Source organism: Fusarium odoratissimum (genome assembly GCF_000260195.1).
Source record: "Fusarium odoratissimum NRRL 54006 unplaced genomic scaffold supercont1.3, whole genome shotgun sequence".
Classification (NCBI taxonomy): Eukaryota; Fungi; Ascomycota; class Sordariomycetes; order Hypocreales; family Nectriaceae; genus Fusarium; species Fusarium odoratissimum.
Genome location: NW_022158689.1, coordinates 684762 through 711841, shown reverse-complemented (window position 1 = coordinate 711841; position 27080 = coordinate 684762). Strand labels below are relative to the sequence as shown.

At 45.5% G+C, this 27080-nt stretch overlaps 9 protein-coding genes across 16 annotated transcripts; 5 read left to right on the top strand and 4 right to left on the bottom strand.

The window, feature by feature from the left end:
* Positions 1-342: 342 nt before the first annotated feature.
* FOIG_02652 (GTP cyclohydrolase II) lies at positions 343-3508 on the top strand. The gene is made up of 17 exons (XM_031200000.1): positions 343-781; positions 839-961; positions 1152-1217; positions 1270-1409; positions 1462-1505; positions 1561-1598; positions 1647-1716; positions 1766-1805; positions 1856-1911; positions 1958-2083; positions 2134-2289; positions 2342-2345; positions 2417-2579; positions 2634-2663; positions 2722-2807; positions 2883-2952; positions 3010-3508. Exons 1-17 carry the CDS (start codon positions 489-491, stop codon positions 3020-3022), a joined length of 1518 nt encoding a protein of 505 aa, XP_031069768.1. The 5' UTR covers positions 343-488; the 3' UTR covers positions 3023-3508.
* A 1360-nt stretch (positions 3509-4868) lies between these two features.
* FOIG_02651 (uncharacterized protein) lies at positions 4869-6645 on the top strand. Its single transcript, XM_031199999.1, has 2 exons — positions 4869-5834; positions 5886-6645. The coding sequence occupies exons 1-2, from the start codon at positions 5246-5248 to the stop codon at positions 5963-5965; spliced, it is 669 nt and encodes a 222-aa protein (XP_031069767.1). The 5' UTR covers positions 4869-5245; the 3' UTR covers positions 5966-6645.
* A 174-nt stretch (positions 6646-6819) lies between these two features.
* FOIG_02650 (40S ribosomal protein S1) lies at positions 6820-8473 on the top strand. The gene is made up of 5 exons (XM_031199998.1): positions 6820-6992; positions 7054-7138; positions 7195-7220; positions 7293-7794; positions 7852-8473. The coding sequence occupies exons 1-5, from the start codon at positions 6979-6981 to the stop codon at positions 7993-7995; spliced, it is 771 nt and encodes a 256-aa protein (XP_031069766.1). The 5' UTR covers positions 6820-6978; the 3' UTR covers positions 7996-8473.
* FOIG_02649 (uncharacterized protein) lies at positions 8466-9598 on the bottom strand (the record flags this gene model as incomplete). The annotated part of the gene is made up of 5 exons (XM_031199997.1): positions 8466-8497; positions 8553-9052; positions 9105-9229; positions 9287-9326; positions 9378-9598. The coding sequence occupies 5 exons, from the start codon at positions 9596-9598 to the stop codon at positions 8466-8468; spliced, it is 918 nt and encodes a 305-aa protein (XP_031069765.1).
* Positions 9599-9744: 146 nt separating this feature from the next.
* On the top strand, positions 9745-15691 carry FOIG_02647 (enoyl-CoA hydratase). 6 transcript variants are annotated; one of them, XM_031199995.1, is made up of 8 exons: positions 9745-12183; positions 12234-14076; positions 14134-14419; positions 14474-14604; positions 14659-14688; positions 14737-14853; positions 14922-15099; positions 15152-15691. In XM_031199995.1, the coding sequence occupies exons 3-8, from the start codon at positions 14221-14223 to the stop codon at positions 15253-15255; spliced, it is 759 nt and encodes a 252-aa protein (XP_031069763.1). In that variant the 5' UTR covers positions 9745-12183; positions 12234-14076; positions 14134-14220; the 3' UTR covers positions 15256-15691. The 6 variants fall into 6 exon arrangements, with proteins under 6 accessions (XP_031069763.1, XP_031069761.1, XP_031069762.1 ...); XM_031199993.1 differs by having other exon boundaries at positions 12234-14419; XM_031199994.1 differs by having other exon boundaries at positions 9745-14076.
* Positions 10000-13256, bottom strand: FOIG_02648 (uncharacterized protein; the record flags this gene model as incomplete). The annotated part of the gene is made up of 7 exons (XM_031199996.1): positions 10000-11700; positions 11751-11844; positions 11891-12175; positions 12224-12327; positions 12381-12463; positions 12510-12644; positions 12698-13256. 7 exons carry the CDS (start codon positions 13254-13256, stop codon positions 10000-10002), a joined length of 2961 nt encoding a protein of 986 aa, XP_031069764.1.
* A 2090-nt stretch (positions 15692-17781) lies between the features above and the next one.
* FOIG_02646 (uncharacterized protein) lies at positions 17782-18769 on the bottom strand (the record flags this gene model as incomplete). The annotated part of the gene is made up of 2 exons (XM_031199989.1): positions 17782-17851; positions 17970-18769. 2 exons carry the CDS (start codon positions 18767-18769, stop codon positions 17782-17784), a joined length of 870 nt encoding a protein of 289 aa, XP_031069757.1.
* Positions 18770-18968: 199 nt separating this feature from the next.
* On the top strand, positions 18969-20653 carry FOIG_02645 (uncharacterized protein). The gene is made up of 2 exons (XM_031199988.1): positions 18969-19924; positions 19973-20653. The coding sequence occupies exons 1-2, from the start codon at positions 19050-19052 to the stop codon at positions 20268-20270; spliced, it is 1173 nt and encodes a 390-aa protein (XP_031069756.1). The 5' UTR covers positions 18969-19049; the 3' UTR covers positions 20271-20653.
* Positions 20654-20691: 38 nt separating this feature from the next.
* Positions 20692-23711, bottom strand: FOIG_02644 (uncharacterized protein). 3 transcript variants are annotated; one of them, XM_031199987.1, is made up of 3 exons: positions 23389-23706; positions 22897-23313; positions 20692-22843 (listed from the first exon to the last, which is right to left on the bottom strand). In XM_031199987.1, exon 3 carries the CDS (start codon positions 22733-22735, stop codon positions 20918-20920), a length of 1818 nt encoding a protein of 605 aa, XP_031069755.1. In that variant the 5' UTR covers positions 22736-22843; positions 22897-23313; positions 23389-23706; the 3' UTR covers positions 20692-20917. The 3 variants fall into 3 exon arrangements, with proteins under 3 accessions (XP_031069755.1, XP_031069754.1, XP_031069753.1); XM_031199986.1 differs by having other exon boundaries at positions 20692-23317; positions 23389-23711; XM_031199985.1 differs by having other exon boundaries at positions 20692-23313; positions 23389-23711.
* Between the last annotated feature and the right edge of the window lie 3369 nt (positions 23712-27080).

Below are 27080 nucleotides of genomic sequence, written 5' to 3'. Positions count from 1 at the left end.
TTGTTGGGAGAGCTCCCCTCTCTTCTCTCATTTACTCAACTTGGTAGCTAGCCCGATTACGGCGGCCCGATACATGAAAGTTATGTTTGTATAGGGGCCTCTCCCGTTGATCTGCTGACCTTGGAAGGTGACATATAAGGTTAGAGTAGCACAGTTAGGGTGATACGGATCTTGATATCTACAATTTATGTACTATCTGAAGTCCTTGGAGGTTGGGGATGTGCTACAGCTCCCCCTGTTCATGACGACCCCGTTGTAAGGCATGTGTCACCATGGATGACTTTCTCCGACCGCTCTTCCTGTTGTTCCGGTCACTCTCCATGTTTTTCTTTTCCTTTCTTTCTGAAAAAGTAAACTCTCTTTCTCTTTCTTTTCTTGAACTGTGTCATATCGACTTCTCTGCGACATATATCGCAACCTCACACTCGCAATACAGTCTACCCTAGAGATCCGCACTCAACCCCACGTTTACGTCTACTGCCATCATCATGGCATCTGACGACCAGCAATCCAGCATGCTGGAAGCTCTACAGGAGATTCAGCGCACGCAGGCTCTTCTAGTGAACGCGGTCGAATCGCTTTCTGGTAGATCGATCGAAGAATCAGGTGGAGATGTTGGCAAGAACACCATCCTTGAGCCAGGTTCTCGTGAAGATGACAATGAGGGTGGAACGCCTTCAGTAGAAGTTCCTGCTGCCTCTGGAGACAAATTGAAAGCTCCTGCGCTTCCCTCATCCGAACAGCGCCAGCAGCAAGGATTCACATCGCGTATTATTCTGACGTGAGGATTCCTGTATACAAGCTCCACTAACACCGTTCGCTCACACAAGGTAACTAGGACTTACCCCAAGCAGATTGGAATTAATCCTTTGCCCATGGACTGGGGAAATCAAGACCCTGTTAAGCGTGGCCCTATCGTAGTTTCAAGGGCTGCTTCTACTATTCGACGTCGTAATGGTTCGTCCGTCCGTCTGTGTCTGTGATGCATGTGTGTTAGTTAGTGTTACTGACTTTCGTAACTTGCGTTTAGCTGTTGGAGGTTTGTTATGTCCCCTTTTACTGATGTGTCCATTCGTTAACCGTGTTATTTAGCCCAGTGAGTTATCAATCACCGTTCATTTCGAGGGAAACCATGCTAAACAAGTTGTTAGTGGTGGTTCGTACTCGATCTACTATGCCCTCGCCGTGGCCAGCAACGAATTGAACGCCGACCACCGGTATGTCCTTTGTCTCCAATCCAAAAATCCATAACTAACGGCGTATTCACAGTCCCGACTTCACCAACACCGAGCCGGCCGCGAACATTGGCCCTTTCCCTCAATGGGGAGACCCCAAGAAGATTGTTGCCATGGACCCCTGGGGACATCTCGCTCCTTGGCTGTTCAAGGACACCATCGAGAAGGACAACGGTATGGATTGTGATACCAATTGATAAAACGGCGTTACTGATGGTTTCATTAGTCGATATTCGACCGACCATTGCCATCACCAAGGCTCATATGAAGGTCGGTGTCTGGATCGACTGGGAGATGGAACGGCTGTCGCTAACCTTCTTATCAGCTTCCTGAACTTGCCGAGAGTGTCAAGGCCGGCCGACTGTGAGTTCGCTCTTCCGTTATTTTCGTAATACAAGCTGACCTTAGTAGGGTACCCGATGGCAAGGTTTGCCTGAATGATCAGGGTGAACTGGCTGTCACCAAGTTTGCCGTTGAACCAGTACGTCCCCAACACAAGCAGTCAAAGCAAGTTTAACCTCACACTCTAGGTCTGGTACCTCCCCGGTGTGGCAGAGCGATTCGGTATTGGTAAGTATACAGCCATTGCTTGATGGTGTATAACCACTAACACGACAAAGACGAGGCCACCCTACGACGTTCCCTGTTTGAGCACACAGGAGGAAGTTACCCAGAGGTAAGTAAGCTTCGTGCTGGAAGATCTCACTGCTAACACGTTCAAGCTTATCACCCGCGGAGACATCAAAGTATTCCTTCCTCCGATTGGTGGTCTCACTGTGTACTGCTTCGGAGATCCAGCCAAGATGTCGGATGAATCGGTTCGACTGTCTCTGCGAATCCACGACGAGGTATGATTCCCCGACTTTCTGTAAGACCCCGAACTCACCGTGTTCTGCAGTGCAACGGCAGCGACGTGTTCGGATCTGATATCTGCACTTGCCGTCCTTACTTGATCTTTGGTATCGAGGAAGCCGTCAAAGAGGCTCAGAATGGTGGCAGTGGTGTTGTCATCTACTTCAGAAAGGAAGGCCGTGCGTTGGGAGAGGTCACCAAGGTAAGTGCTGCTTGATCACAACTCACAGAAGCAAATCTAACTATTTTTCCAGTATTGTAAGGATGAAATCCCTCAAGATTCGGAGAAGCAGCCGTCGTGTAGATCTGGGGTACTAATTCTGGGGTAGTGGTCTACAACGCGCGTAAACGCGGAGCCGATCGCGCATCAGACTATTTCAAGAGGACCGAGAACATTGCAGGTGTCAAAGACATGCGATTCCAGGCTCTCATGCCGGATATCCTGCATTGGCTGGGCATCAAGAAGATTGACAGGATGCTTAGCATGAGCAAGTGAGCGCCTGAGAGTCGAACACGTCGAGGAATTGACAGCTGACATATCTCTAGCATGAAGCATGATGCGATTGTCGGACAAGGGTAAGCTGATAATGAGTCGGTCTTGTTAATTTTTGATGCGAGATTAACATGGTCCTAGGATCCCCATTCATGAGAGGGTCGAGCTTCCAGAAGAACTGATACCCGCTGACTCGCGAGTCGAAATTGACGCCAAGATTACAGCTGGTAAGTGAAATGAGAGCCGGCAGACGAGATGAGGCCCCAGCTCTATAAACAAGGCGGAAACTAACGGAGATGAAGGCTACTTTACCACTGGTAAACGTATGACTACCGAAGAGCTCCAGGCGGTCCAGGGAAGAATATGGGAAGAGTGAGTACTATCCAATCCAATTGTGCTGTTCGGAGCAAAGACTGATGACTGTGGCAGCTTCGATCATTAGACGAAACCGGATAGATACGGGCTCAAGCTGTATGTACAGTAGGGACGTGGCGCTGAGCGTCGCGGGGTGCGTCAGCAGCTTCCCAAGTTTGCAGGTTACTGCAGGTCGGTCTGAGCCGTTTTGCGTGGGGGAAGGATGATGATTGCTCAGAATCCATACGATGGCGACGATGCCACGGTACCATTCATCCGTGGTGTTGGGGCTGAGTGTCCCGAACGAGGTACCCGGTCAAGGTGGCAGGTCATACAGGGCAGTTGATGGGTTGGAGACAGTGAGAGAAGGCCGTTGGGAGCATCCGTTTTCGAGTTTAAGCGCGTCCGGGAGGGAGTTGCTAGCAAGGTTGTGCATGCTGTAGAGGTTGCGAGATTTGAAGATGTAGAGTGACTGACACTGGATAGTGAGTGGAACTCGGAATGGAAGCCTACCCTACTAGTAAGGGGATGGCCAGGATAGTACCGAATGGATTAAATCCACCTTTCGAGGCCCATCCGTAGATTGTTCCGAATGGAATCGGTGAGGCGGTCACAAGTCACAAGGACCGTTTTTAATGAGTTGTAATTGCATATTTTCTGACTCCGACACCGTATCCGACTAAAGGAGCATTTACCGAACACCGATACAACCTTAACCTTGTACGGTACGGCATGATAAGGCACCCATGTATGATTGTATGTGTGAGGATGGAGTCGCTTCTGTCTATGTCTGTACACGTGTAGAGCACGTCTTGTGGTCATGAGCATGAGCATGAGCATGAGCCAAGGGCAAGGGCAAGGGCAAGGGGTCAGTCAAATGTGATGCGATGCACGAGGCGGAAGAGATTAATGATAACTACCTAGGTAAGGTACCTAAGGTAGATAACTCAGTCGCCTTGAATTGACTCTGTTGCTATCAAAAGAAAACCTCCGAAGGTTGCTTACCCCGGCCCGAGAAGACGATCAACGATCCATCACCATGCTATGCTATGCTCTGCTGCCGTGCCATGCAGTTCCATGTTGTGCCATGTTTATTGCCGAACTGGGTGGATTAATTGCCCCGGGTGATTAACGTGTACATCAATGATCTTGGCCATGGTTCATTCATGTTCATCAGGTACAAGGCCATCCATAGGTGATGGCCAAGGTAATGATTGTCTAACAGAATGCTCATCATGGTGAATGATTTTCCGTTCTTAAATGGCATCGCATCACACATCCATCATTCTGCTTGCTTGTAACCCAACCCACATTCAAAGATCCAGCCCCCATCCAAAAACGCTCTCGACTATACACCATCAAAAAGGAGACCGATACGCTAGAGAGCCTTGGCCTAACGGATGGCTTTTCGTTCTAGTTAGTATCCAAGCGAGGGTTGGTAGTGTCATGGACGCGTCTTTCGATCGATGCAGTACATAACATATAGAGTTCACTCAGATGCAATGCCAATCCTCAAGTTTGATCCCATTCCAAGGAAAACAAACAATAGAGCGTTTCGTCTTCCTAAGCGGTATGCATCTTGACGACCTGTTGGGTAGCAATGCGACAGTAGCTCCGACAGGTATTCCCATAATTTTGCCTTACCGCCAGAAGTGCCCTAGGTCAACCCATTCCACCATCCACGTTCCGCTGGGCCCGAATAAACGAGTGCCTCGTCAGGGCGAGTCATCACTGGCTTTACAGGCTTGGAGACCCCCGCATATGCCTGCACGGGAAACCCGCCTGCAGTCCCCGGGGCCCGCGTCCCTAGCCAAAAAGGCCCAGGGGGACAAAGACCAGGATTCTGGGCCATACACCAGGAGACACGCACCAAGACCAGCGAGTGGAAGATGGGTTGGTGTTGGCAACCAGATGCAGCGATGAGCCGACAAGTGGCAAGCAGAAAAAAAAAGACTCTCTTACTATTCTGAGAATATGAGTCTGGTCTGGTACCTGGACTGCGGCCTTTTTCGAACACGAATAGAGGACCCATCGTTGCGTGATGCCAAAGACTCTAACCTCTGAACGGCCGAATACAAGGGTCAAGTCTACTCACCGATGGAGGTTATAAAAGATCGTGATGGTACCTGTACAGAGGCTCGGAGAGGGAACGGTACCCATGTCGGCCAACTCCAAAGCTTGTTGTTACTGTAATGATGACTTGCTGTGCAGCGCACACGCACGCACACGTCCCCAATGCAATGGCACCCTTGTTCATTACCTTACTTAGCTTACCCGCTTGGTCTAACCGCAGCCGTGGTAGCTCTACCACATGTACACAAGGAGGTGGTTGATGTGTGTGGATGTGGATGTGGATGCCTTGATATTTGTCTCTATGTACATACATATTCGAGCTACTGCCAGCTCTTCCCGTCCATCCAAAGTCTCTTTCACTTTCTTGTTATTCTTCTCAAATGTGAAACCATCTTTCCAACTTACCTATTTTAATGCACATACAACTTGCAACCTTCAACAATCAACACATCTGATATACACAATGGCCTCTTACATACGAGACAGTCGAAGCGCGGTGAGAGCTCATAGGCGAGACTCGTCGTCATCATCATCCTCAAACACAAACTCCAACCGCACAAGACCACGACTTCTTCGCTCTAGTGCAACGGAACCTTCAATCACTGCTTCAAATGCCATCAGAGGCTCATTCGCTGGCCCGGGCTCACCACAAAGAGCGACTGATCTTCTCAACCGTGTTGCCGTCTACTCGCCATCTCCAGAAGCCTCGACTCCAGGCCCAGTCTCACGCCACGCCGAGCCCATCTCAATCTGCCGTGATGACCGAGAGCATTCGCCCTCCAGCAGCCCAGGAACTCAGTCCGTCGTGATGGTCGACTCACCATCTGGTATGTCTCACACCAACATATTTATACCAGTCGATACTAACATCAGTCAAGGCTATTACTTTAGCTTTCCTAGCTTTGAGGAATGGAACAGGGACAACCAAGAGGATATGAATAAGGACTCTGATGACTGAGATGTGACGGGAAAGAGGGTGAGAGGAACCAAATGGCCTCAAACCGAAAAAGGAAAACAACATGACTACGACAGGGCGACAACAACAGTCGCTCATCCAGCACGGCCACACTGTCGACGAGACAGAAAAGGCCTTCGCTGACGGCTCAAAGAGGAGCAAGTGACAGCGAGGCCATTGGAACCAAGGGATCAGAAACGCATCGTCAACCAACAACCACACCGGCCTTTTACCAATATGAGACTGGAATAAACGAGGTTGTGGCTGGCTGATTGCGCCCTAGGACTAGGCTGGGTGGATAGAGGTGAAAGGCTTCTTGGTAGAAGAGAAGCGGACGCTGAAATCGAGCTGTACACGATGCATGAATGAGGAATAGCTGCACCTCTGAAAAGGTGGAGTGAAGGGGGTCCAACAACAGAACAGAACGGTCTGGGTGAATCTCAGGACCCATTGACAGAAAGCAAGACGCTTAGATCCAGTTGGACGAGGTCTGCTAAAACACAAAGAAAACAGATAAAAACTATATACATCTCCCTGAAACATACCATAATTCATAAGTTGTAATAAATCTTGGTTGTCAAATGTGATGAAACAGCATAAACTATGACATACGTTGCCTGTCGGTTCCTTGAATAGAGACTCAAATGACAGCATCCATCGTAAGCAGAAAGTCTTGGTAGGACGAGTCGTCCACGCGGGCTAAGGTAGCTCAGACTTGAGAAGAGATCATTGTGGCTGTGGCTGGCTGGCTACTTAGGCTGTGGCTAGCCCCGAGTACGTACCCTAAAGAGTGAAATTTCAAGGAAGGCACGTGATGTGGACGCTCTTGCCCTGCGATCCATTATTTTTCGATCCCACAAAGCTTTAGCGCCGGAAGAACAATTGGACCGCGATTTTTCGATCAATTCGTCGCTTAGACCTAAGCTGCTGCACACAAAGATTGAAATTATTTCGCCCCTCCAACCACTCTCTTACCAGTACCATCTCTCCAACGGTTCACACACAAGCCAGCAAACATGGCGGTTGGAAAGTGAGCATCACCCACGACGACCAGCTTGCGATGAATACAATGGGCTTACGCGTTATTTCAGGAACAAGAGACTCTCCAAGGGCAAGAAGGGCCTCAAGAAGAAGACAGTCGACCCCTTCTCCCGAAAGGACTGGTACTCAATCAAGGTTGGTTATCTCGAAACGCGCACAACATCAACTCCTGGCTAACTCGATTTTTAAAGGCCCCTAACCCCTTCAACGTTCGAGAGTGAGTGACGACCGCGAGACGAATCTGCAAAAAAAAAAGTTTGTGGGAAATGGGAGATTAACAAATTTGCAGTGTCGGCAAGACCCTCGTGAACCGAACCACCGGTCTCAAGAACGCCAACGACGCTCTCAAGGGCCGTATCCTCGAGGTCTCTCTCGCCGATCTCCAGAAGGATGAGGACCACTCTTTCCGCAAGGTCCGCCTCCGTGTCGACGAGGTCCAGGGCAAGAACTGCTTGACTGCTTTCCACGGCCTCGACTTCACCTCCGACAAGCTCCGATCCCTGGTGCGAAAGTGGCAGACCCTCATTGAGGCCAACGTCACTGTCAAGACTACCGACGACTACCTCATCCGCCTCTTCGCCATCGCTTTCACCAAGCGACGACCCAACCAGGTCAAGAAGACCACCTACGCTGCCTCTTCTCAGATTCGGGCCATCCGACGCAAGATGACCGACATCATCCAGCGTGAGGCCTCAAGCTGCACCCTCACCCAGCTTACCTCCAAGCTCATTCCCGAGGTCATTGGCCGCGAGATTGAGAAGTCCACCCAGGGCATCTACCCTCTCCAGAACGTGAGTAGAATCTTTGTCCTCGGTCACAGATGAATTTGTAGGTCTAACACTTCCCAGGTCCACATCCGAAAGGTTAAGCTGCTCAAGGCCCCCAAGTTCGACCTTGGTGCCTTGATGGCTCTGCACGGCGAGTCTGGCACTGATGACCAGGGCCAGAAGGTTGAGCGGGAGTTCAAGGAGCGTGTCCTGGAGGAGGTTTAAAAGGATTATTTTGGCAGGTTGGCGCGGGGTAGGCAATAGGGGCCTCGCGGCTAATAAACTCATCCCTACCAAATTGTTTCGGTCATCGCAAATGGCGTAGCATCACAAGAGGAGCTCCGGGGATTGGGTTCATGTTCCTTTGAATGAATGGTAAAAAAAAACGTTCGGTCAACACGGCGAATGATTTATGACGTGTGACTTGCCTGTTACGACATTGGATGCTGTGGTGACTTGACGCTGGTCGTGAGGGACGTTTTGAGATGAGGGCCGTAGAAGAATTCAGAGCTGATACCCTATCTACCCAACATTACAGTGCCACTCTAAGGTGCCCAATATTGTGTGCATGAATTCTGATATTCAGTGTATCTCTATCTATTGAACGTAGGGTAATATTACAGAGGCGACGAAAATATTGTCCAACATTCGCCCCAATTAGTGGGACAAGACCCATGATACTCAATTCACCTGCGTCACTCGGACTTTTGAAGAAACTCGACGACAGCTATAGACTGTTAGTGCCTATCCGAAAACTCTCACTGCATCCATCGGGCACTCACCTTGTCTGAACGCTTCAGGTTGTTCTGAAATGAGCCAGTGACCAGCATCAATATCAACAAGTCGAAACTTGGGGAAGAACTGGCCAATCAGAGGTAGCACGTCGTCGGGAACATACTTGCTCTGGGTACCTCGAACGAACAGAGCCGGTTTCACAAACCGGACCTCATTGGGGTTCTTGTAGGGAAAATCTCCGAGGTTGTCCAGTGCCTTACCAAGAGTGTCGAGAGGGATGCGGAACTTGCGCACCTTTTCGCCATCAGGGAGGTACATGTTGCCGAGAAGGAACTGTCGAATGGGCAGCGACTCCTCATACTCGCTGAGGATCTTGTCGGCTTCGGCTTGGCGCGTAACACCGGCTTCCTGGATCTTCTTCATGGCACGGACGTACTTGGGGAAGTCTCTGCTGAGTGAGACGTCCACGGGGGCATTGTCGACCGCCACAATATCAGCTACGAGTTCGGGAGAGCGGAGTGCAAGAGCCATTGAAGTTTTGGCTCCCCTAGGTTTGTCAGTTTGTTCGTGTTGGCTACTGTGAAGCAACGGCTACTCACATTGAGTGTCCAATGAGAGTTGTTTCCTTCAGACCATGACCCTCGATGAACTCAGCTACATCCTGGGCCATGGCACTGTAATCATGTTTGTTGCTGTGAGGTGACTCGCCATGGTTTCTGAGATCCTGTGAACTGATATTGAGTTTCTATCAACCCTTCAGAACCGTTGACCGTTTACTTACCAAAGCATAAACATATCTTCCCAGATCTCGGGCCAAAGCTCTATCCTCATATTAGTTCTAGTTCTCATGGATCAACGAATGGCCAACTGACTTGCTTATAGCCCGGTTATTCTTCTTTGATCCGAAAAGTCCGTGGAGGAACAAAATTGGAGAGTTTCTCTTGTCATATTTTGGTTGTGAGGGTTCATGCAAATCGTAAACCAATGGCCCAACAGCCTGGGAGTAAAATCTCGTGCTTGAAACTGCAGCCCGTAGACCCTGGTGCCCAACCACCGGGACTGCAGTCGTAGCTATCCTTCGCAAAGACAACATGGTTCCTCACACGGCAAATCTTGAAGTTGTTGAGCAAAGAGCCAATTACGTAGATCTTAAAATTGCCATTTTGGGTAAAGCTAGGTCGATTCGCACCGTTTTACTGCATACTTGCATATCTAATCTTCAAGCACCATGATGTCACCCTTCCTCCTTCAACTTTTGAGCTTGCCAATAACTTAGGACAGTGAGAAAAAAACACAATATCGCATACAACTTGGACCAAGAAAGAGATTGAAAGAAACAACAACTCCAAAAACAATGGACCGAAATTCAGTATATGGTCTAGTCAGTCGCTCAAAAAAAGATCAACAGGAAAGACAAGGTATGAGAGTGTACAAAATTGGAGAAACATGTTCAAGGAAATATGTTGGTGAAAAGAGAATGTATGGTTGGACGGCTTAGCTGTCCCAGATGGCACCATAAGCTGGCACGCCGCGCGTCTCCAGGCCGTACACGACCTTCTTAGTGATCTTCTCGTTGGCTATTATTATCACAGCTTCGGCATCGAAACTTTTGGCTAGGTTATAGCCCATTCGCACAAGGTCTGGTCGGCCTTGAGTCTTCGTATTCCAGATAACCGCGTCCGGAATAGCGTCTCGAACCTGGCCAACAAGCTCTTTGCCGAACGACTCTTCTGGTCGTGATGTAGACCAAATCAGCTGTGTAGGGCATGACTGATGGACAATGTGGCCTAGTAGCGGTCCAATCCCGGATCCTGTGGCGACAACGACGATTCGGTTGAAGAGAGTTGCGATACGCATCACACCACATGTCGGCACACCACGTACCCAGATGGAACTGGGAGGGTTTTGTATGCAAGAACGAGTCCAGTCGCCGGCATTGGAGACAACCAACGAGTAACCCTTAGCATGTTGATTAGCCTGCGGATTGGGGATGGTTGCAAAAGAGTGCCATTCGATCAAGGGTCGTCGTGATAAGCGGGTGAAACTACCATTCACGGGGACAGTATAGTCGAAATGCAGGCGGACTGCATGGTCAGAAAGCACTTCGGCCTCAACGGGAACCTTGCGCAGGAAAAACCATGAAGAGGCAATGCTGAGTGTGGCCACCACCAAGAGCCAGAAGTCTGGAGTTTTAACGGCGGCAATCCCTAGTTCTTGGTGTTGAGGCCGGGAGTCGTTGATCGCCAGAATTGTCCGAGCCCAAAATAGACCCAATGATGTCCAACCGGCAAAACGATGGAAACGCTCAAAGAAGTTGTGGTATTGCTTCCGGAAAGAGGGCCATGCAGTAGCCACCATGGAACATAACAGCCCGCATAGAAACCACGATACGACCTGTGTCGCCAAGGACCCAATCGCGTGACCCTCGCAGAAACCTGCATTGCAGATTGTTCCACGTACCGTCGAGATAACCAGCCATGCCGTGGCACAGACTCCCGCACCGGAGTGCACACCACCCAGGTGATATATCTTGGCACAGCGTTTTCTGATTCCGAGCGGCAAATGCTTTGGTACTGAGCAGAAGATGGTATACAGGATGTTGATCACCGTATCTTGTCGTACAAGTACTGCGATTACAAGGTTAATGGCAGTGATGATACCAAGCCATTCTGACTTGAGCTGCAGAGCGATCATGCAGATCAATGCTGCCAAGTTTAGTAATCCTATGAGACTGAACAGGGTGCGGTAGACGATGAAGATCCTATGTCTTAGACCTCTGAGGGGTCGTGCCATCGTCTTATCAGGCAGACCGCGCTCGAGATCAATCTTCTCGGTCAGAGTCGACAGAGAGGATATCGACGATTGGGACTTGAGTTCGACGTGGCTGTCCTGAACCCCTTCTTTCTCGTATGGTTGCGTTGCAACACTCTGCTTCGCCAAGGCCAGTGCCTTGAGCTTTCCCTTGTCGACTTTTCCATTTGGTGTTGAGGGTAACTCATCGAGGAGGTGGAGGTGTGTAGGAATGGCATAGTAGGGCTGGTGTTGCTGTACATGCTTAATGGTGGTGGTTGCATCGCATCGGCGTGGGGTGGTAAACCCATGTATCTCTCCGTCGATCAGCAGCGCTGCCGCCCGAGACACGCCTGGGGCCGAAGCTAGGGATGCTGAGATGCCGTCTAGCTCCACGCGGAAACCCTGAATTGAGGTCAGATCATGGCGAATGCATGAAGGGACTTTTGATGTACCTTTACTTTGACTTGATCGTCAACTCGGCCGAGAATATCGACTGAACCATCAGGTCTCCAGCGGCAAAGGTCGCCAGTGTTGTATATCGTTGATCTGGACTGTCAGCTCTGGCACAGTCTAACCAAGCGAGATATCTTACCCGTCATTAGCAAATGGATCTGGCTTGTATCTCTCCGCCGTCTTTTCATCAAGGCCGATATAGCCTCTAGAAACTCCGCGGCCGCCTGCCCACATCACTCCCGTGGCACCCATAGGTACGGGTTCACCTAGGCCGTTGAGGATATATACTCTGTTATTAGGAGTCGGTCGACCGATTGATAATTCTTGTCCAACGACATGTTGATGCATAGTATTTACGATCGTTGTTTCGGTAGGGCCGCAGCAGTTCCAATATGTGCCGTGATTTGCCCACAAATCCGCAAGACTACGCCAGTCAGTAACTGTTGGAAGCTATGCTCAGCTGAGTACTCACCCTCTTGTAGTTGGTTCGCCGGCTGTGGCCACTGTTTTTATCCTGGGATATTGTGTAGGATGGTATTTGGAGAGGATTGTTGGTGTGCAGATGAGGACATCAATCTATTTCCGTGTAAGTTGGAGCCTAGGAATAGAGTGATAAAGTCGTCGCAAACCTGTTGGAGAGTTGGCTCCCAATTGGAACCGCGGAGAACGAGTGTTCCTCCATTGCATAGACAAACAAAGACCTCCCATGCCGCTGAGTTGGGTCAGAATTGGAAACATCTTGGATACGAGAAACTCACCCATGTCGAAACTTATGTTGAGGACTGAGCCAACGCAAGTGCCAGCTGTTACCCCCAGATTCCCCGGGGCCAGGCACACAAGATTGGCGACATTTCTGTGAGTGATGTCGACGCCCTTGGGCTCTCCCGTTGTTCCTATCTCCTTGTGAGAAGTGCACTCCGAGGCATTGAGCTCTGTGTTGACTTACCTGATGTATATATCACGTAACAGCCAGACTCTGGAGTTGCAAGGTCGATATGGACGTCTTTCTCGACAGGGCTCGTTCTTATTTCGTCAATAACAACCACAGTCTGGTTGGGATGTTGGGAGATGATGCGGTGCTTTGTTGAAGACAGACAAAGGACGACGCCACCGCCAGCCTGCTCAAGGACTCGACGAATGGTTTCATCGGGAACGACACCTCCATCGAGAGGAACATATTGAGCTCCGCATGAAAGGATTGCCCAGATACCAATGATCATGTCCAGTCCCCTTTTAGCAACAAGGGGGACCCGCGAGTCAGGACAGACACCTTGAGCAATGAGCTGTGCAGCCAACTCTTGAGCTCGTCTTGAAAGCTGTCCATACGTCAGCTCCTTTGGTGATCCTGGGAGATCACGAAGAGCTATGGTGTCTGGGGAAGTTCTTGCATGGTGGTAGAATGCCGAAGTGACTGTTGGGAATGGAGGCTCGACACAGTCCCCTTGGCCAAGTTGAAGAGCAGACTCGTGCAGGGAATGTCCCTGCAGCGGGCTGACGACGGCCATTGTGAAGAAGGCTCCTTAAAGAGTGAATTAAGGTGAGGAAGAGACAATGGGGATTGTTGATGTCTGTTGACCGTTGAGTTGACCCTGAGATAACAACGGACGGGCTTATATATTTTCAACGGCGTGGCAAAGGTGGCACCCGCCCTGGAAAGAATGTTTCATCTTTGTCTTCTGAGATGTCCATACTCATCATTATCGGTCTTTGATCAATCAATCGTCCCTTGACATGTCCCCATTGGGGGTTGACGTCGTCGCGAGATATGGAGGTTGCCCTGATTTCCACAGCAACTTGGGTTCGAACTCACGCCCCGGAGGGGACGGCGGACCCAGATTGTCATAATTGCTTCTGCATTCCTCTCACACCCGCCCGGGGGTCTTAGTTATACGGAGCCGGCCCCGGGGTACGGAAGAATGTGGGACGGGGCAGCCCGGTCAAGAGAGGAATGTGACGGGCGATGAGACATGTGCACGCCAAGGGGGATCCGGACAAGGGTCCGCAATTCAGGTACCGATAAACCGCTTTCCACATTGAGGAACCGGCTTCTGGGGTATTCCTTCAATACTACCTTGCCTGAATCCGATGGGCTGGATCTTAGTCGGGTACTCGATCACACCCTGGAAACCGGAACCTGTCAGTCAATCTTAAGTGGCAGTGGACCCTTGTCCAGGGCTATCGATTATGACGGACATGTCTTGGAGATCCATTCCCGCCCTGCAATTCGGGGTGTGTGAAGATGCCGTGAAGATGTACATAGCCTGTGGCTTTTTGGTGGTGCCAAGAGTGTCTTTGATGATTGTGCTGTCAACTCGACTCAACTTGGTGAGTTGATGGCGCGTCCTTTTGGCATCAAAGATACTCAACTAATCAGGGTTGAAGACCTGCCTGTCACTTCCTGACACCATCAACCAGTTCACAGCTCTACTCTTCGTTTAATCATCTCTTCTTCCAACGTCATTATTCATCATGTCAGATGCCAGTCTCATCATTGTTGACTCTCCCACGCACGCACCTGGGGTGTCAGTGATCACACTCAACCGCTCAGAGAAGCGCAATGCACTCTCAAAAGCCATGATCACCGAGTTACTTGGAGCTCTATCTCGAGTCTCGGCTGACTCAAACACCAAAGTCATTGTCGTAACTGGACGCGGTTCTTGCTTCTCGGGTGAGTTAAGTTCCGAACCACGTTTTCTTGGCAGTTTGTTGATCTGCTTGACAGCTGGTGCCGATATCAAGGAGATATCAACGATGGATGCAGAAGCAGCAAGATCTTGTCGTTACCTGGAAGATCTGTGCCATGGCATGGCTGCTGTGAGAAAGCCTATTCTAGCAGCAGTAGATGGGCCCGCAGTATGATCTCTTCCAGACTTTGCGGTAAAGCTGGTAACTAACAACTCGTGATAGCTTGGAGGTGGTTTTGAGCTTGCCATGATGGTGAGACTACCACACAACGGCCAATAGCCAGTAACTAACATGCACCAGTGTGACTTGATCTATGCATCGCCACGTGCAAAGTTTGTGCTCCCCGAGGTGAATCTCGGTCTCATCCCCGGAGCGGGAGGCACTCAACGGCTCACGTCTGCCTTGGGCAAGTTCAGAGTAAGCTTCATGATACACGTGCTCGAGATGAGGCGCCGAGACTGACTTTGTTCACTAACTTAAACCAGGCCATGAAAGCCATCTTGCTTGGAACGCCGATCTCGAGTGAAGAAGCTTTGTCTTGTGGGCTGGTCTGCGACATGTTTAAGGATGGGCAAGTATTGGACAAGACTATCGATGCTGCCGCGCAGGTTGGAGCTCGTGGTGGTGTTGCCGTTCAATTGGCTAAGGAAGCTATATGCCGAGGTTTGTTGACATCCTTTGTCTCATATCGTGGACTGAAGCTAATGGTCTGCAGCTGATGATTCATGTCGCGATGACGCATTTGAGAGGAGCTTGTATTACTTTGCTTTTGGGACGGAGGAAAAAGCAACAAGGGTTGAAGCCTTTCTACGACGGTAACTTGTTGACCCGAAGTCTAGTTTCAGTAGATGCTTTTTGTCTGGCATCACTAGCTAAGTCTTCGTCATCATGGTTCTGGCGGAGCAATATCGGGTTGCTTGAGCTCCTGCATACCAACGAATAGCTGTCACTTGTTCCCTTCTGTAGCAATGGTGGTGGAATTATATGACCTATATATTACTTGCATCCCTTTCCCTTGTCGCTCACTGGCTCGCCCTATCGGAAGCTCCCCCAGGTCGTCAGTGGTCAGTGGAGTGAGACAAGAGCTTGATGTTCGGCGACGGACCTTGATCCCGCCAGAATAACTGCATCTACTGTGCTCATGCCAAGCTTACAGTTTGAGAAGAAACTATGTGAAAGTGATTATCGGGCAATACTGTGCTGAGATTGTCAGTAAAGGGGATCTGAAGACAGTTGGGGAGGCATTCCGAGACCCGTCGCTTTTCGGCCTCTGTTTGCCACGCGCCAGAGCTTGATGAACTGGCGTTTAGGAATGGGAAGATCTTGTCTCTGTTTCAATGCTGTCTTTCTGGAAACATGAGAGGAGCGAGGGATGGGACGCTGTTCTTCCGTGGAGAGAACTTGCATGTGTCTGCCAGCAACTTGAGCGATGTAGGAGTCTACAAGGCTCATGACTATCCCTGCAGTGACTATGTCAGTGACCAAGTTTCACAGGAATCTTCAAGTTGTCATGGGTTAATCGTCATTTGATCGTCGATCAGAGAACTATCTCATCCCGTGATGAGGACGATATGTGATAGCTGATCGTTGGGATGCCTCTTTGCTTTTGGATGTCGTGAGTATCGGCATGTCAACTTGTCATCAGCGTCAAAAGATCCCTAGTCTTGGGGATAGTCTTCAACTTCAGCTTGACATGGGCATGAGCATGCCTGAGAGGGTATTAGCAAGGCTTAGCAGTGGATGGACCCGCGCCAAAAGGGTTGAGTGGCTTCTTTTCTCAAACCTCGCCTCAACTCTTTCCAAGCCTTTACTTTTATCTTGGCCCGAAACAGTCGTACTCTCACGCCTGTATGTGGTTTCTTTTTCACTCAGAGTAGAAGAAACATGAGGCTAGATAGTCCTCGTCGGCAAAAGGGAGGGATCCACAGAGAAGTCTCAGTTGACGACCTGAATGTCGGGATATACCCCCTTGATCACTTGTCATTATGATACTTAGCCCGTGTCTCAGCTATCACTCAGCCAGTACCGTGGATACGGATTTCATGATATGCTCGTACTAGGCAGATGAGGAGGTGAACAAGGGCGAGAGATCTGCACACAGACAGAGAGAGGTGAGTTGACGAGACAGACCGAGTGTTCGGCCGAGGACAACCCCTGTAGAATGCCTGTAGAAGCAAAAAAGTGAGATGTATCGTGTCAGTTGAAGTGAGTAATTGATTCAACGAGTGCAGGATCTGAGACTCGTGCGAGATTTACCACAAGGATGTGTTGTTGACCTTGATCGATGCTGTCTGTAGGAAAAAGTAAATATGGGTCAAGGGGGTTTGATCCTGGTCGATCAGTCAAAGAAACTCGAGACATTGCTCACTTTCTCAGCTCAACCAGAGACTGACTCAGTCTTGATTCGTCATTCATAACCCTTTTATGCATTTGATGGCATTTGCCTTGTTTTTTGTCAAGTATCGAGTTTGTCACACTCATCTCTCACACATGCTGAACTACCCTGCAGTGGCCTGGTGTAAATATCGATGAGATAGGTGTCAGGCATAGCAATTGATAAGAGCAAATTGATGCACATAATGTTGCTTCTTTCTGTTTTGGTTCAATTCTGTGCTGAATTACACAAGCGACTCTCCAATGCTCTTCTCCAAAAGCATCACGACTCCAGTGTAAACATCATGAGACAGGTTGGTGTCCCCTAGCCCAACTTCGCTGCTGTGAAACTCGCCATCAATACATCGTGAGACTGCACTCCCATGACTTGGCCCAACAAAACTAGTGACTTGGTCTACCAATCGCTTTGCAGTTCTATAGTCTGTAAAGAATTGAGAGCCGATACTTGACTTGTCTCGCTCGCTTCGAAGGAGTTCAATTGGTTTCCCGAAAGCAAGCTTTATCAGAAGAACACCCCAATAAGATAACGTTTGGCTCCTCATCGAAGTTAACTCTTGATGCTCTTCTTTCACGATTTCCTTCACCTGCGGCAAGCTCTGCAAGACAAAGAAACGATCGCAGATGGGGTCATCTGGTCCTTGGATCAAGTAAATGTCTTGGCTGCGAATGACTTTCGGCATCCATGAACTCCCATAAAGCTGAAGAAGACTAGAAGTAACAAGGACGGCCAGCTTCAGTCTGTCTTGTTCTGATAAGATCATGTGTCGTTGATTTTGTCCAAGGACTTCATTCAAAGACGTCATGATTCTGTCGGACCGTTCTCTGTATTTGCTCGCAACGATCGGGTACACATCATATGCGTGTTTTTTTTGGGAAGTGACGTGCTGAATATAAGCCCAAAGCAATTTTCTGATGCTCGTACAAAGGGCTGTCTTATATTTTCGCAAAGGTCTAAGATCTTGGTCGCTTGCACATGTTCCTCGCGTGCTGCCATCTCGATTTCTTGTGAGGTGTCTGGAGGCTGAGTTGAGTCAGTGGGTGTTGAAAAAGGGCCTCCCTTGAGTGGCGAATGCCTAATCGATCCTGATGGTTGCAAGCGCTTTTCGAATTTCGAACGTAAGGTTTGTGCCGTGGCGTACGAGCGCGCTGCAGGCGTTGGTTTGACCAATACATCCGACCATTTTGTATCATGGCTGGATGGAGCGGCAGGGCTCGCACCGGGTTCTTTATACGAGAGAGAGAGACGAAATTCGGCGCCTCTGATGAGACTGTCATGCTTTATATCATCTGGAACAATATCTGATGTCCGTTTCTCCAACTGTAAACCAAGGTGATGCTCGCATGGACGGCCAAATCCTGCTTGTAAGGCTGCAAAGAGCTCAGATGCTATGCCTCGCATGTAGCACAGGAATTTGCCTTGGAAGCGTATCTTCCTGGCTGGCTCGAGCTGTATGCTCCTATTCACAAGCTGTTCGAGGACCGAAACTCCCTCATTGATCCGAGATAGTAAGCCGTCGAGGAACGAGTGCCTGAGTGATCGTCTAACGTTCGATTCATCTCGGATCTGGATACTTATACTGTTTATAGCCTCGTCCATGGTAGCATTGATCTCTCTCAATGTTTGATCGAAGAGATCATAGCCTTTCCACAAACGTCTTCGAAGTTTGGCTTTGAGTTCTGGGTCATCATCGAAGAGGCGACCGGGGTGTTGGATCAAGTCCTCTATTCGCGAGTGAGGCACAAGATCGACGAGAACTTTCTCACACACATCTTCAAGCCTCATCCGTTCATTTTCGAGCTTGTTGATCAACCTCTCCAGTTCATAATCGTATCTGCGGCTTCGTCGGAGTACCGCTATCCCTTGGCTCCCTATTTTGAGTGTTTCAATCGCGACTAGTATCGCCCCCAGAATAAGGCCTGCAATTTCAAGACCAGACATTGCTCTAAAGGCACCAAAAGACCTTGATCCAGGCGTTGAGAGTATATCTTGACGAAACTTTGATATTCAGCCGAGAGGTCATATATGGTTGCTTGGGTATGAATGAGTTGGGTATAAATGAGGGGTTGAAAGTGCAAGAACAATATTGGTGCATGCATATTGCGAGGTGGTATGTTTGTACATTGGCAGTGCAGGAGCACCGAAGCTTAAGTCCCTTCACTTCTCAGCATGGACTCATGTCTCTACAACACGAATGTTTCCATGGTGATACTTCCCTAAAATGTCCAACAGTATCGATCAACTCGCAAAAGACTGCACTAGAGGGTTTGAAGTCCTGAATCTACAACTGAAAAACCCGGCTGTCGCTAATATTGTAAAATCTGATGAACTTGCCCGATTAAAGAACGGACAGAGCCGATTCACTCGATGGAAGAGAAATGCTGGAGCGCACACACTTGATCAGAAATTACAGAACAACACACGTGTCAAGATCCAAGCCATCCGGCTTCTGAGCCACATTCAGAGATTACTTGAAGATGCTCACGCAATCACAGTTGGGGATCAGGTACCCTGGGATCAGATAAACGACGAGGAGGATTCACAATCAGAAGATGAGAGGGAATCACTAGACAGTTCTCCAGAAACAGAGATGGAGCAGGTTCTGGCTCATATAGCCAATGCTATTGGCAATCTCTCGTATCTTGGTGCGGCATTGAGAGAACCATTGGCTGATGGCAGAATCACGGATGAAACATCACCTTATGAGCCCTTCGATGTTCAGCACGTTCGCTCGAAGTACCCTGGGGTCGACGAGGTTATAGCAGAGCGTCTTGGGAAGGACATCTCGGCTAGGCGAAAGCTATTCCAGGGCCAAGATTCGACAGAGCTGAGCTCCTACCCCTCAAGAGGCCCACCAGCAGATGAGCCAACACTGGAGACCCTCTTCAACGAGCTTGATCTCGAAGACTTGAACTACCAGGGAAGCGAACAAGAGGAGATCTATGACGAGAACTCCTCCCAAACCTCGTATATAGCCTCGGAAGATTTGCGAGCTCACCAAATTCCCCCCTTGCCACAGAAAGCCGCGGATGGGGGTCCATTTCGATGCCCTTTCTGCAACAAGATGATGAGGGGATTGTCTACCAAAACCTGGAAGTAAGCGACATTTGATAAATCGCATAGATATGAGCTGACTGTTTCAAGAGAGCATGTGTATAGGGACCTGCAGCCATACCTTTGCTTGGAACACAATTGTTCCATGCCTCATCATCGCTATGCTCGCCGGAGGGATTGGATGAACCACGTTCTCCAGGAACATTGGACAGTCTTTGTTTGTCCTTTTGGATGTAGCCTGAAGACCACTTCAATATCTAAATGCAGAGAACATTGCCAAACACACGGGGGCGAGAAGGAGCCTTCTGAAATCGAGGATCTCGTCCAGTTTAGTACCGTCAACAAGACTGAGATCCCTGAAAAGACAGCATGCCCACTGTGTAAGTAACGCCTAAGGAGCATGGAATTATACCAAAGCCACATCAGCAAGCATCAGAAGCAGCTTGCACTCTTTGCTATTCCCCCGGCCTCACCATGACAGAAGAAACGCTGTTGCAGCCCAGCAGAGAAACCGGAATGGATGGGTTGGACCCTACAACACAAGAAGTTGGAACCCTCAATAATGAGGACCTCGCTTCACTGAATGAAGACCAGAAAGAGAGCGTAGCAAGTTCCACTTCGGGGCCCGACGAACAATCTGGTACATCCATAAGAACATCCGACTACTTTTCAATAGGAAAGAGGGCTCGCTCGGGAGGGCACACTCAATCGGAATGGGAAAGCTTTGCAGGCAGCAGCAGTAACCCAGGACGACAAAGAGGCGGAGTAAGCCAGTGGCAGTGCTGTAATTGTGGATGTGAATGGCACAACGTTACTCTCAATGCGAGTTGCTCTGTATGCCAGGTACGGCAATTCAGTGGGAGCATATATTGCTAGTCTCTCGTACCAATTACAAGAAAGGAAGCTGAACCTAAGGATAATATCTGTCCATCAACTCAGAGTCTCAGGGGCCAATACGGAAATGACAAGTCTTAACAAATATCATCTAATATCTTACTTAAGTTCTGGAATGTCAGATAGGTCCACACAACATCATTATACTTTCAATTTCTTCATCGCGGTAACCAGGGTATCTGCCGACCTCCTCGCCATATCAGATTTCTTGCCTAATATCCACAAGCCCTTTACACAATCTTGTGCACGACGCATACTCTCCTGAAAATCATGACCAGTGTTGGCTGGTGTAGTCAGCCCGAACTCCAAGAAATCATTCGCTTCGTGTATTAATATCATAGCCGCCTTGGCAAATGCCCTGATGAGGATGATAGTCCATGGCTCTGTAAGAATAGTTGCTTCGTTTACTGCATGATGGAAATGTGTCATCTGAGGTGCCGTCATGTTTGTTAGGTTGTGACTTGGCGTTGATACTTTTGCTAGATCGGATAGTTCTCTTGCGCTCGCTTCACGTATTCTTGTGACCATCTTGCTGGCTAATCTGCTTTGAGACGCTGTTGCTTCTCCTAGCTCGTTCTCATCGACATACTCGATAAGATCGGCGAGCATGAGAGCACCGAGGTTCCAATGAGCAGAAATACAGACAAACCAGCTCTGAAGACGGGCTGGCACTGATTCATAGTCGTGAAGTAACTCTTTGAAGAACGCACCATGTGTCATATTCCAATATCGATAGAGCGAGGTTGTGTTTTTGATTGTTTCTTCAACCTTCTCACCACGACCACCTCTTCTTAGAATGTTTTGCAGATAAGAGACATGCCGGAATAGAAGGACCTTGACTGGTGCTGATTTGGTGACGGCTTCAGCCGCAGACTCATAAGAGCAAGGCCAGTGCACTGCATGATACATGTGAGGCTGCTCCAAACTGTCTTGAATGAACAAAGGTACATTCCACCGTCCGTTTGTCGTTGAGTCAAGATCTTCATCTGCATCGTCATGCTGACTATCTGCATCAGCAACAACAACCGGACGCTCGCTCATGGAGGATGAGACAGTATCGAGCATAACGGCAAGCCAGTATAGCAGCCCAACAGTGCCACGATCTTCAGGGTTCATCATGGACAACAAGTCGTTGTTCTTCGGACTAGTGAGAGGTCCAGTGACACCACGGCGGCCTGAATCGAAGCGGAACTTGAGAGCATGCATCTTTCGTGCGGCTCTCTCCATAAAGACGGGAAGGCCATCTCGCGATATGATTTCTCCCAGCTCAGCGTTCAAAGCCTTCAAGTCAACTTTTGGAGAAGCACTGATCAACGTGTTTGGGTTCTTTGGAGCCGTCGACTCGTCATCACGAGTCCACGGCTTTTGCGTGAGACCAAATATCAACTCCGCCGTCGCCACACGATATGATTCAACGTCTGAAACTTCCTGCAGGGCTCTTTTTGCTTGCTCCCAGATATTTCGTTGAATGTTTCGATCAAACTCCTCATTGATGTCGTTGAGAATATCCTCTGGCTTTTCATCCTCATCAGAATAGCGCTGTTGTTGACGGCGACTACCTTGAGCCCATTGCGTCGCAAATGCCATTATAGCAAGATGGAATGCCTTAGCAGCACCTTGGTCTTCGGCCCGCGTTAGCCGAGTGAGCTTGGCTGTCTGAATTGCGTGGTCGAGGTTGATGGTGCGGCGATATATACGGTTTGACCACGAGGATCCCCATTCCGTAGGGGCATAGCTCCCCGATGTGATATAACCTGGAGCTCTGTAGGGGCATGTGACTTCCGTGAGCCAACATGAAAGATTGTGTTCCAGAACGTCATGGTAGATTTGTAGGAGATTTGTGGAAATGAATTGGTTGTTGGTTCTCGTCATCATCGTCTGGTCAACTGAGAATGGCGATAATGAGTTCATGCGACGGTCAGTCCAGATTGGCGATGTGCGCCGACGCTTGAACCTCATTGTATCATCTTCACTGGCTGTGTCCTCTCCAACCGACGGCGTAGACAGATGACTGTAAGATCTTGATGAGTTTGATGGGGGAGTAGATGGCCAAGCATTGAGCTGTGACTGGATTGAGAGACGTGAGTCATTCGGTTGTGAGTAGGTAGATTGCGGATAACCAGAAGAGAACTGGCCAGTTATGTAATTGTAATTATTGAGAGCTGGCGTATTATTATGAGTGAGAGGTGTCTGAAATGCTGTGCCACTGATTGAGCTTGGCGTGGGCGGTTGAGCTGCTCTCTGGAGGTTGGGTAAACGCGGGCCTTGAGTGAGTCGATCTGGATCATGAGACAGTGGCCGTGATGAGCCATTGACGCGTAAAGCCGCAGATATCGGATCTTGTTTCTCAAAAGCTGGTGTTGCTTGGTGTGGTGCATGAGTCGCTTCACTTCTTTGTCTCTTGACCGGAACATTCGGTCCCTGGCCTGAAGCATCTAATGAAGTCGCTGCTTGTATTTGCGACCAAGCCCAATTCATAGTACACGTTTTCCTCGTCTTTGTGCAATAGGAACAAGGCTCATGGCCAGTTCCAGAGGCTACCTCAATTAACTACCATTAGCCTTGGTCATCAGAGGGTCAAGGGAGCGGCTCAGTCGCGCCGGTTGACTTACCGAGCCGCTCTCCAACTGTTATGGAACTGCTGCATCTTGAAGATCCAGGGCCAAGAAGAGGTGGTGCATCGCAAGCTCGTTTTGACCTTCGGCATTGGTCACAGGCGTAATGACTTCGCTTCATATTCCCATCTGACTCCACTGTGAGCGATAACTAGTACCTTGGAGTGAGCCTTGTTTGGCGGCGATGATTGTGAGTTTATTATGAGATGGCGATTCATATCATCCACTGGAATAGTGGAGTGACAAAAAGCTGGACGACAGATCTTGGCAGGGAATTCGCCGGACAGGAGGAGCTCTCTGAAAATGAAAGCTTGGACGCTGGTACTCCACTAACATCTGACATCCGCATCCCCGGTTAACGGCTATAAACAAGGAAGCGATTAAAAAACAGAGACTTCTATGTAAAAAGTATACCTAATATACCCCTGTAAGATAGCCTAATACTTAGCTTTTTAGCTTATAAGGTAATAACTATATAATATATTAATTATTAATTTATTTAAAAGTTAAAATACTTAGTTAATAATATATATTTATAATAATAACCTAGCTATTATATAAGATTAATATTATAATAATTAAGAAGCTAGGTAAATATATTAAAAATATATTATTTAAAAGTATTATAATAATTTTAAAATAGGAAAGCTAGGTAGGTTTAATAATATTATATTAATTAAAGCTTAGGGAGGAAAAAACATTATTATAAGATAATTTTAAAAAATAATAATAATTTATTTAAAAGTTAAAATACTTATTTAATAATATATAAAGTAAAGCTAAAGATATTAAAATAAAATAATAAAATAAAATAATAAAATAAGATAATAAAATAAGATAAGAAATAAGGCTAATATAATAATTATTTTTCCTTTTTTAAATAATAATTTATAGCTATTAACTTATAAATAATAATACTTTTAAAAGTATTTAAAAGTAAGTTTTTTAACCTTTTAATTTTAAAAGCTTTATTACTTAATATACTAGCCTTAATTTAATTAAAATAAGAAATATCTTTTTTTTTTAATTTCTTTATTATAATAATTCTATAATAAGAAAGCTAGGTAGCCTTAATAATATTATATTAATTAAAGCTTAGGGAAAAGAAAATTCCTTTATAAGGTAATTTTAAGAAAAAAAAGTAATATATAATTAATTTATTATTATTACCTAACTAATAATTAACTAATTATCTTTTTTTCTTTTTTTCCTCTTATTATTAGCCTTATATAAGGCCATTAAGCTTTTTAACTTTTTTATAAAGGCTTAAATAGTAAGACCCCTATAGTAGGCTATTATTATAGAATTCAAAATTATATAAGGTTTATCTGCCTTAATGGCATAATTACTGCCTTAACTAGGCAGTATTAATACTAGCTGCAGGTCTCTTAGCAGCTAGGTTACCCTTCTTCCTTTATCCTACCTAAAGGACTAAGATAATACCACGCCTAGTCTATTTATTATACTTCCACTTAAAGGTCAGTTAGGCCCTAACTAAGTAAATAATTAAGTACAAACTTATAAGTAAGTTTTCTAACCTGGCTTTTAACCCTTTTTACTAATAATATAATAGCTATACTGCCTTAATACCTATTATATAAAATAGCCTATAGTTATATAATTATACCTATTATATAACTAGCTATAACCTTAATCTAGCTATTAGGCTTGCCCTAGATATAGCTAGTAAAGAAGAACTTAAAGAGATTTATATAATAATAGCTGCTATTAGGAAGAACTTCTTATTAAGATATAGATTTAACCTTATTAAAATAGCTATTTTTAATTATAGCCTAATCTAGCTAATTAATTATATAAATTAGAGGTATTATATTAGTTTAATTAATCTAAACTAGGTTAATTTTAAGCTATTAGGTCTTAAGGACCTAAAAAGGGGCCTAAGGGAAGGTTATTATCTTTAGTTAGATTAGGTAGTTTTTCTTACTGCCTTTATAGGTTTAATTATATATAAAGAGTAGCTCTTTAATATATCTAAAAGGGTTATTATTATTAAGGGGGAGCTACTCCTAAATTAATAAAGGGAATTTATATATAAAGTTTTAAGATAAATATAAGGTAAAGGCAGGGTTTTGCAGAAAGTTAAAGGAATTAGGTTAACTTTTATATAAGTTAGTTAATAAAGGTTAAATTAACCTGAAGTTATAACTAGCCTCTATTAATTAAATATATATAGTAGAGTATATAACTAATTAACCTTATATATAAGAATAAATAAAGTAAAGTCAGTGAAAAGGCATTGGTTTAAACTAGGAACTAATTATTTTATCTTAATTAAATAAAATAAGAAGTAAAATAGATATAATAATAATCCTTTTTTCCTTAAATAGTTATTTATAACTATTAACTTATAAATAGTAGTATTTTTAAGGGCATTTAAAAGTAAATCTTTAGCCTTTTAATTTAAAGGCTTTATTACTTACTGCCTTAATTTTAATTTAGCTAAGATAAAAATATCTCTTTTTTTCCTTTTAATTTCTTTTCTTTTTCCTTTTTTATTACTTTAATTTTTTTTTCTTATACCTCTTAGTCTTTATTATAATCTTACCTTTATACCTATAATCCCTTAGCTTATATATTTTTTACTTTTTAAGCTTTTAATTATTTTATTTCAAAGTTAAAATGCCTATTTAATAATATATAAAATAAAGCTAAAGGTATTAAAGTAAGATAATAAAATAAGGTATTTATTTTTAATATAATATAATATAAGGTATTATATATTATATTAAAAAATATAATAACCTTAATATTAAATCTTAGTAAATTATATAATTACTACCTTAAATCTTAAAATCTAATTAAAGAAGTAGCCTTAATTTATAAGTATAAAAAAGATATTTCTCTTATCCTTAATAAGCTAAATGCCCTCTTTATTATTACCCTCTTAAGGTAATTACTACTAAGGCTTTAACCCTAAAAGGCTATATTAAAATAAGCTAAGAACCCTTACTTCTATTATAAGATATATTATTATATAATTAATATTAATAATAATTAATTTAACTTTAATTATTTAATTAATATAAAATTATAAGTAAAGACTTATTATATATTAATAAATTATAATTAATATAATAAGTTAATTTTATAATCTTTAATTATTAAATATAACTTTATAATATTATATAAAATATATTTATTATTAGATATATTATAGGCTAAATAAAAATATTAAAAGACCTAGCTAATTACTTAGAATAAGGTTAAAATATATTAAGATAGTAATAGGGCTTTATTAATAGAATTATATTATATAGTAATAATAGTTTATATTAGATATAATTTATAAAGTTAAAATATATAGTTTAGTTAATTAAATTAATAATATAAATATTATATTATAGGAATTAAGGGCTATTATAAGATAAAAAAGAGGAAATAAGAAGGAAAAAAAAAGAAAAAAGGTAAATTAAGAAAAAAAGGTTTTAATATTTAGTAAAAAACTATAAATATTAATAAATTAAGGCTAGCTTAGTAGGTTAGTAATAAATTAAATTAGGTTATAAAATAATATAATAAGAGAAATATAAGTTAAGGATAAATATAATTAAATAATACTTAGGTTAATTATTTTATATTTATATTATATTAATATTACTTATATTATCTTATTATTATAATTTTACTTTTATAATAATTATTATAGGTAATATAGTTAATAAGTAAGT

What these genes read in the sequence shown, in the direction of transcription:
- FOIG_02652 (XM_031200000.1), top strand. Translation starts at nt 489, where the DNA reads ATGGCATCTGACGACCAGCAATCCAGCATGCTGGAAGCTCTACAGGAG. An exon ending in CACCATCGAGAAGGACAACG is followed by an intron (nt 1,410 to 1,461) that starts GTATGGATTGTG and finishes TGGTTTCATTAG; the next exon opens with TCGATATTCGACCGACCATT. An exon ending in TCACCAAGGCTCATATGAAG is followed by an intron (nt 1,506 to 1,560) that starts GTCGGTGTCTGG and finishes CCTTCTTATCAG; the next exon opens with CTTCCTGAACTTGCCGAGAG.
- FOIG_02651 (XM_031199999.1), top strand. Translation starts at nt 5,246, where the DNA reads ATGTACACAAGGAGGTGGTTGATGTGTGTGGATGTGGATGTGGATGCC. An exon ending in GATGGTCGACTCACCATCTG is followed by an intron (nt 5,835 to 5,885) that starts GTATGTCTCACA and finishes ACATCAGTCAAG; the next exon opens with GCTATTACTTTAGCTTTCCT.
- FOIG_02650 (XM_031199998.1), top strand. An exon ending in AGGACTGGTACTCAATCAAG is followed by an intron (nt 7,139 to 7,194) that starts GTTGGTTATCTC and finishes CGATTTTTAAAG; the next exon opens with GCCCCTAACCCCTTCAACGT. An exon ending in AACCCCTTCAACGTTCGAGA is followed by an intron (nt 7,221 to 7,292) that starts GTGAGTGACGAC and finishes ACAAATTTGCAG; the next exon opens with TGTCGGCAAGACCCTCGTGA.
- FOIG_02647 (XM_031199990.1), top strand. Translation starts at nt 14,221, where the DNA reads ATGTCAGATGCCAGTCTCATCATTGTTGACTCTCCCACGCACGCACCT. An exon ending in CAGCAGTAGATGGGCCCGCA is followed by an intron (nt 14,605 to 14,658) that starts GTATGATCTCTT and finishes AACTCGTGATAG; the next exon opens with CTTGGAGGTGGTTTTGAGCT. An exon ending in GTTTTGAGCTTGCCATGATG is followed by an intron (nt 14,689 to 14,736) that starts GTGAGACTACCA and finishes AACATGCACCAG; the next exon opens with TGTGACTTGATCTATGCATC.
- FOIG_02645 (XM_031199988.1), top strand. Translation starts at nt 19,050, where the DNA reads ATGTCCAACAGTATCGATCAACTCGCAAAAGACTGCACTAGAGGGTTT. An exon ending in TTGTCTACCAAAACCTGGAA is followed by an intron (nt 19,925 to 19,972) that starts GTAAGCGACATT and finishes GACTGTTTCAAG; the next exon opens with AGAGCATGTGTATAGGGACC.
- FOIG_02644 (XM_031199985.1), bottom strand. Translation starts at nt 23,512, where the DNA reads ATGAAGCGAAGTCATTACGCCTGTGACCAATGCCGAAGGTCAAAACGA. An exon ending in AACAGTTGGAGAGCGGCTCG is followed by an intron (nt 23,314 to 23,388) that starts GTAAGTCAACCG and finishes TAATTGAGGTAG; the next exon opens with CCTCTGGAACTGGCCATGAG.